Below are 8,167 nucleotides of genomic sequence, written 5' to 3'. Positions count from 1 at the left end.
AATCCCGTGTTTGGAGAAATTATTTCACTCTGTCATATGGACGCTTGTCCGAAATTAGCTAGAGTCTCGATGTAACGAATGTTTCTCATTGCAGAGTTGTTGCAGCCGTTCGGCGCATGCGCGGAATTATTCGACGTCATCAAATGGAACGCACGGCAAAATTACTCATTTTTTTGCATGTCCGATGTAAGGAACTCACTTAGTTAATCCGGTATGTACCGGAGTCTGTATACGCTAATAGACCGGAGTATACGGAAAGGCCCGATGTTGCACAAGTTAGACTGGTGCCCGTGTTTACTCTCTACGTTCCACGGAGAGAATGATTCTCGATATACAGTCGGGTACCAGGCTAGCCAACCTGGGAATTCCGCATTGAGTCACAGTACTTCCGCCGGGAATTAATAGTTCCGGTCAAGTTGCAACCTTTGAAAATGAATCTGTTACAGTGTTTAGTAGTGTTTTCCGTAGTGTTTGCAAACGAGTTGACGAGTAATACATATAGTAAGGTAAACATTTACACGTACGAACGTAGTCAGCACCAAAATGAGTGTAGAATTGTCAGTTATGTAGCACAGGAAATGATAATCAAGTGAGCGCACACTTAGCTGGCAAACAGTAACAAAATGGCTGCCCTAGCGCACAGTAAGGCTTCTGGGTAAAGAAATTCGGTACTTAACGGCTAATACTCTAATATACGGTCTTTTACGTAAGAGTAGCCTCCCCTTTTAGCTCTTCACAGTGCCGTGAGGAACACGTTCTTTTTATTTCAAGAACTTTAAGAAGTGAAATAAATATTAACACAATGGAACTGAGTGAGGCAGAATGGCCATACCTTTCCAGTCAGGTATATTGCTAGGTTGTTGAAATGTTTTCTTCGAATCTTTTGTGATGATTTGTAGAATCCTTGGGTACTGAGTACTGTAGTATATTCCGGATAGAAGTCTATGACCACTGTATTGTTTATATTGTATCTTGACAGTGGACTGTTTTGTTAATATCTGTTGTTTTCTTGTTTTAGCCAGTGTATTTAATTGATTCATGAGTTAATTAAAGTTTATACAGTTAAATCTGTAATAAAATTTATTATTACATACCTGTTTTTTCTTCCCCATTATTTTATGAAGTAAACCCTTGGAGAAAAAATACCAAGGTCCCTGCTGGGGCTCATGATCTGTAGGCGGACAATCTAACCATGTCAGTAGATGGTAAACCAAACAGCAAGGCTGTTTATAGTGACCTATAAACCTACTATCAATATACTTCTCGCACTTTACTTTTTCGGAGCTCGCAAGATCTCATGAATGACACTTTGCCTACCGATTGAATCTGTCAAACACTTCTGACGCCATTAAAGTAAACCCTGGAGACACTTCTGACACCATTATAGTAAACCGTAGGAGAGGATATAACAAGATCCTTACTGGGGCTCGAAAGCCAACCTCAAGATCTGTAGGCGGACACACTATAACTAACCATGTCGCTAATTTCGGGTTTTAACAGTTATAACCAAACAGCAAGGCAGTTTGAAATGGCCTGTAAACCTACTATTACTACAGTTACAATGGTACTGAAACATCCATATTTTCCCATAGTTTACAAGTGTAACAGTCTCAGGAAAAATGTGCAGCCTTGACCGGGATTCGAAACTCGGACCTTCGGCTTACCGTGTCAACGCTCTACCAATTGAGCTACCAAGACCACCCGATACGAAAACCGCTACACACCTTCCCTCTTATAGCGAGACATTGGCACTCCTGGCCGATCAGTTCTACAGGTTTTGTATATTTTGGAATAGCTTAATCTTATTTATTGTATCGATTTAAAGCATTGCCATATCACTGTTTCAGCTGGCAGCTAAGGAAGAAGAACTACCACTTAGAAAGTTACAGCTTGAGAAACCAGGTCGACTAAAACAGTTACAACTACAGGAGATGAAACGTGTTACTAGCAACCCCAGCTGATAAGCCTTGACAGGTAGAATCTACTGGAATTTTTCCAATATCAGACGGTCACTTGAATTATTTGTTCATAAAATCATTATTCATAATGATAACAGATTGCATCATACACCTTTAGAAAGCCTATAAAATTCTCTTTCCAGTGATATAAATTACTTAACAGACACTTGTGTAAGTTAAACCACATGGCTATATAAACACAGGATGTTGACCTGTTTATTGCACCTCGCTGTTAATTGAGATCACGGACCGTGATGCAAAGTACATGCATGTTTTGCCGACACATGCGGGTACCTAAGACCTAATTAATATTCACAATTTTAACGTCACGTGAAAGCTGATTGGTCGATCTTTCAGTAGGCGTTCGAATTTTTAATGTGGGCCGACCCTTTCCCGAGATATAGTTCGGCGAAAATTTAATCAAAATCACAACTCAGGAAAATCATTTTTCCGAAAGTCTTCATACATAATTGAAAAATTCAATCTTTTATCTTTAATTTGATACCAAAAACATGTTTCGGAACCTATTCTAAGTATACCGCATTTTGATTTGAAAAGTATGACCCTTGACCCGAATCACGCGAATGCTGTCAAAATGGCGGCCGATTTAATTTTCCAAATAGCGGTATCGATAAAAGGCTTCGTCTTGAACACATTCAACGTAAAAAAAAACATCATAGCCGACGTAAATCAATTGCTAAGTTACTGTTACAATGCTGGATAAAATGAAACAGCTATACACTACTTACAAAGCAGTGAGAACTTATGTTTTTGAATTAGATTGGCTTTGTAATGATTGTTTTGAAAGTCAAGAATATTTTCTAATGTTTGGGTAATGTATTGACACAAACTTTATACATTGCCAGCATATTACAAGAGACTTTTTGTAGTCTCTTTCTCAAGCAAATGAAAATTATTCAGGCCTTTTCTTGTCAATATTGACTCATGATTTTTTCCCCTAAAATTGAGTAAAATGTATTCATTTAGATTGCTAGTAGGTGTAAAAAGTAGGGCTATTATCTGAATAGAAAACTAATATTGTCTCAATTCTATCTAGACATACTGTAATGTATGATACACATTGAAATAAATTTAAGTTACAGCTTTGAAAGTAGGGAACCGATAATGACAGTCAGCCGTTTGCATATTATCTATATGCATTTTGACATTCTCCAGTCTTTATTGGAAAACATGTGAAAGTTAAGCAATATTTACATGTTTGTCACAAGAAGGGTGAAATGTCTAGCTGGAGAAGGTAATCACATGAAAATTACTTAATGTCATTACAGTCCACTACCTTAATATACTTTATATTTAATTGTGTTATTTTTTAGAATAGTATATTTAAAAAAGTAATATATTCTTTTTAGGCTGAGCATGAGAGGAACATTGTTTGCCAGAGTGTGTTCTCATCACAGGACTTTGCAAAGGAAGATACAAGTATTGTTCGACCAAACACAGTGCTCAAAGTAGAAAAATTGAACAGTGGTCAAGAAGGTATTAGAAAAACATTATTTTGACAAGTTATATTTCTTAGTTAAAAAGTAACTGGCTTATGCTGTTTTTTAAAATGCTTAACTATTGGCAAGTGTTGGATTAGAAATTGCTATTGTAAAACTTAGTTGAAAAATTAATTTGTAAAAAGATCCTGTAGAAACATAGAATGCAGCCCAACAACATGTTAGTAAAGGTTGTTTGAGGCTATCATGAGAATGGGTGAAAAGTGCACCCACCCCTCACAACCCTAGCAGCGGCTTAAACAAAATTCATTTACTGTAATATTCAATGTTCACCAATAGGGTGTGTCAGTTACATGTTAATTAATAAGGCACAATATTGAAAAATTTAAAGTATCTTTAATCTCCAGCATTTAAAACTAATCAAACCCCAGATGCTTGCAGGTCTACTTTGAAAATTACACAGAATCAAACCCCTCTGGAATGAAGAGTGACACTTGTATTTAGTCCTGTTTTAAAATAATGAAATGCTATTTTCAGGACATACAGAACAGATGAACCCTGAGGCTTTGGAAGGTCAAGCTTTCTTGGATCAAACCAACCAGGTAAGGGTTAATTGCCTCTTGCAGTAAAGTGTTTAACAGATTTCTGCTGCCAAACATGTTTTATCAAGATTATTTCAAATCTTTCTCATTTTTTTTTAAAGTTTGATACCGGATTTTGGTTATTGAAATTGTTTTGAGTATTTTTCAGATTTCTAAGTCTAATGTAGGTTGTAATATGAGAAAATAAAATGAGATTTCAGGGATAAGGTTAACATTCATGGTCACATGGTGTTTGTGATATAGCACTAGGGGAGATAATCCCTGCAGGGAATTTGGGTTTGGAGCTGTAAAACAATGGCAGTCTACTTAACAGGAAATATATGAGAATAATTCATACATTGTATCAATCTCCTTATAGCAAAGCTGTCAGAAATTATAGCAGTGTTTATTCTTAGCAAAGCCTGTCCATTTAGCTCAATAAGGAGAACACATATCTACAGATCATGAGGTCATGAGTTCAGTTCCCAGGGTGAAGCGTATTTTCTGTGTGCTGAATTGATAACATTGTGTCTGAACTTATTTGATCCTCATCCTCAGATACATGTGAAGTTGGCAGTAACTTTTGAAGAACATGTTAGTACTGGTACAGAATACAGGAACACCAGTAATGTTAGTTGCCAGTCTTTACATAACTGAAATACTATTGAGAAATGGTGCTAAACCTAAAACAAAGAAAGGGCACATCTTAGCATTTTATTTCTCTACCTGTAATACTATATTTCTGTCAATTCATTAGTTGATCTGTTTTAATCCAAGAAGATTATATGAATTGAAGAGATAGAGAGCTATTAAATTAAATCACTTAAAGGGCCCCTTGGATGGTATTGAAATGTGTTCTGTTTTATATCTATATGGTATTTGAATTATACCTGACCATTTTTTTCCGAAGTTTTCCGACGTTTTACCTGCGTATGTGATATATGAAAACTGTATATACCACACCTTTACGGAAAGTCCCGAGCGAATTTCCGGAAAAGACCGACCTTGGTTTTCCGGGTGTGACGTCACACGCAGTACAGCTGATATATTTTCAACATGGCCGCTACTAGTGAAAGTGAAACAGAATTCTCTGAAAACGAACTTTATTGTTCTTCACACTCAGTGACAGATGTTTCGGAGAGCGATAGTGAGAATGGTGATCTTGAGGCTCTTCCTTACCAGTTTGAGCCAGTGATACCACATAGAAGGGGAGAGCAAAGGCAAAATGAACCGCACGATCCAGAACCCGGCGACGAACGACTGTTGAACACGAACTGGTATGTTTATAATTACAGTTACGCCATTTTGTACGATAATTAACAACGGCATATTATTTTCATATAAATTATGCAGCTATCTAACGAGTATACATATATTTTCGAATTACGTTAGCGTTACAGATGAAGGAAAAATAGACTCCTCGTTACAAAACGAAAGGCCGAAAGGGTTTTAAAACCGAGTGCATTTTTTAGCTAATGTTATTATGTTTGCAACCCGACTATAAATAAAAATTTGTATATTTGTAGTCGTGTAAAAGTTCTTGGTGATTAATATTATTTGATCCATTCTGAATTCATGCCACATTTATTTTTTACTTCTTATATTCCTTTGTAGGTGTTCGTGCAATCATTGTAGAAGAATGCCAACAGTAATGGAGTGTAGGTGTTGCCAGGAGATTGAAACAATTACCAGGAAGATTGACGACTTCAATTTGGAAAAGGAGTCAGATGTGGGCTGTATTACTGAGCATCCTGGTTTCAGGCCTGTTTGTCTGGACGAGTTTGTTTTGGAGACAGCGTACTATCAATACAGACAGCAGTATGGTGAACCAGATGCTAGAAGTATCAATGAGTAAGTACATTTTTAAGTTTATGCAGAATACATCTTTATATGAGCCGTGCCATGAGAAAACCAACATAGTAGGGTTGCGACAAGTATGGATCTAGACCAGCCTGAGCACCCATGCAGTCTGGTCAGGATCCATGCTGTTCACAAATGCTTTCTCTAATTGCAAGACTTTGAAAGTGAACAGCCTGGATTCTGACCAGACTGTGCGGATGCACAGACTGGTCTGGATCCATGCAGGTCGCAAACCCAGTATGTTGGTTTTCTCATGGTGTGGCTCAATTATATTCAGAGATCTGTCAAAGTGGTACGCGAACCAGAGGCACTGACACTATGTGTGGTATACACCTTGAAACATGAATCTGTACAAAACGATAGTTTTTACATATTTTGTTACAATGATAAACAATGGTGTATCAAGACTGGGACTGCAGAAGATTCTTCAAATATTATTTTATCAGCCGCTTGCACATTGTCTTATGAAAGTGTTAAGTTAGAAACCTTGACACCTTAAGTTAGGTATATGTTTGCATAACCCAAAATCACACTGAAATCACTATATTGTAAGATATATACCTTTCTATCCTCAATCTCCTGTTATCCGGCTTCAGAACCAATCTGAGCTCTTTGGTCTTATCAATAAAGATGCTTTTACATTCGTTAAATTTGACATATCTTATGTTTCATGTATACTTTCTTTTTCAGGAGGAATAGGTATGTTGCATACAGGCAGCTGGCAAGGTGGTGCTGGGGATTCCTGGGCAAGGAAGTAAGAGTTGTTTTGCCATCATGTGCAGTAAATGTTATCAGAGACACTTACCCATCTGATGTGTACAAGGGATTTTTGGAGGCGTAATTGGTAGTTTTCGTGAAGGACTTTAATTGTATAAATCGCTTTAGTTATCATAATGTTTAAAATGTACATATTATATATAGATACCAGCATTTCATTAGCTAGTTTTTCAATTTTAATAAATTGTAAAAGTTTGTATTTCTTGTGTATTTCATTTTTAGTGAGAAATTTAGGTTTCAATAAATTTATGCACCATGCAGTTACTCACATCTTATTCTCATTAGTACTTTTTCAAATGAAAAATGTTCTTCTTGATGATACAGACGAAGAATCTCTTACAAATTATCACAAGTCGGTGTGTCTCAACTTGTTTTAACCTTATGCTTGAAATAGTTTATCAACCCTTATCCTGCTAAATTTCTGTAATGAACTTGTCCATTTTCAAGTTAGATATTACCATTTACAGTCAAGCAGGGTATTTACAATAAATACTGCCTAAATAGCGAATGTTGCAGATCATGATCAGACTGCACAGATGTGATCTATAGTGCATTTTATTCGACCTAGTGGGACGGTGTTTGGCAAAGGTACACTACATAATTGTGCATGGTATGTAGTACATGTAACCAAAGCAGTGTTGAATTTTTATCGTTGGTTATCGAAGATTACGGAATTAAACAATTCTATTGCTCTTTGCTAATTACAATTATTTGCATAAGTTATTAAAGACCTGCTCCAGTCCTCCCTTTTAACCTTAAAATGTATATGAAAAAGCATGAAAATCCAGACTATGAACAGTGACGACTGTCAAAGTAGTTTATTTTTTATATAAAATTCTATATAAAATACCTGTGGTTTTGCGTGCTAAAGTGTGGCGCATGGCTGTTAACTGTTGCCTATTGTAACCTTAGGTTGCATATACTCAATAGAATTTGAACAGCCGCGAAGGGCTTTAACTCCGCCCCGTCAGGTGGTATAAAATGCACTATACACTGGTCACATTTCAGTATACATTTAGAAATGAGAAAATAGTTGTTACGGTAACCAATACATGCCACTTTAGTTATTAATGAGAATTATTCCTGAATCTGCTTCCATTTATAACTGATGAGACCAGTCTTAACCACCTCCTTCCATATTTCAGCTCACTGCACCTTTACCACTTTATAGGTTATCCATTTATTGTGATGATCAGTTTACCATACAATATTCAGGGAATTACAGATGTAGGGAAAGAAACACAACACTGTAATACATAAAGAAGTACTGTATTCTAAATCTATAGGTAACAAAGAAAAATATATAAGTATATGAATATGTAACGATAAAAACAACTGACATTTTTGTTTAAATACAATATTTACAGAAAGCATTTCATAGATTATGAAAATCACCTTAAAGGGCTAATATTTCTGAAATGTAGGCTTGAAATAAGTCAGTACACAACATTTTTCTTCCTTTGCCTTGTGTGACACAAACTCCCTGAAAATGCTTTCTTTAACAAAATATACAGTGTAACAGAGCAAAATG

The 8,167-nt window shown here is 36.2% G+C and overlaps 1 protein-coding gene across 1 annotated transcript; it reads left to right on the top strand.

Annotated features, from left to right (window-relative positions):
* Positions 1-4,470: 4,470 nt before the first annotated feature.
* On the top strand, positions 4,471-6,913 carry LOC128552983 (P2X purinoceptor 7-like). Its single transcript, XM_053534081.1, has 3 exons — positions 4,471-5,276; positions 5,614-5,850; positions 6,550-6,913. Exons 1-3 carry the CDS (start codon positions 5,056-5,058, stop codon positions 6,698-6,700), a joined length of 609 nt encoding a protein of 202 aa, XP_053390056.1. The 5' UTR covers positions 4,471-5,055; the 3' UTR covers positions 6,701-6,913.
* Positions 6,914-8,167: the final 1,254 nt, after the last annotated feature.

This window comes from Mercenaria mercenaria, unplaced genomic scaffold (genome assembly GCF_021730395.1).
Source record: "Mercenaria mercenaria strain notata unplaced genomic scaffold, MADL_Memer_1 contig_3350, whole genome shotgun sequence".
Lineage (NCBI taxonomy): Eukaryota > Metazoa > Mollusca > Bivalvia > Venerida > Veneridae > Mercenaria > Mercenaria mercenaria.
The sequence above is the reverse complement of the archived record's forward strand: the minus strand, read 5'-3'. Positions and strand labels throughout refer to the sequence as shown.

Excerpts from the sequence above, each read along its gene's own strand:
- LOC128552983 (XM_053534081.1), top strand. The coding sequence starts at position 5,056 with ATGGCCGCTACTAGTGAAAGTGAAACAGAATTCTCTGAAAACGAACTT. Across the intron at positions 5,277-5,613 it reads CGACTGTTGAACACGAACTG|GTGTTCGTGCAATCATTGTA; the intron begins GTATGTTTATAA and ends ATTCCTTTGTAG. Across the intron at positions 5,851-6,549 it reads GATGCTAGAAGTATCAATGA|GAGGAATAGGTATGTTGCAT; the intron begins GTAAGTACATTT and ends TTTCTTTTTCAG.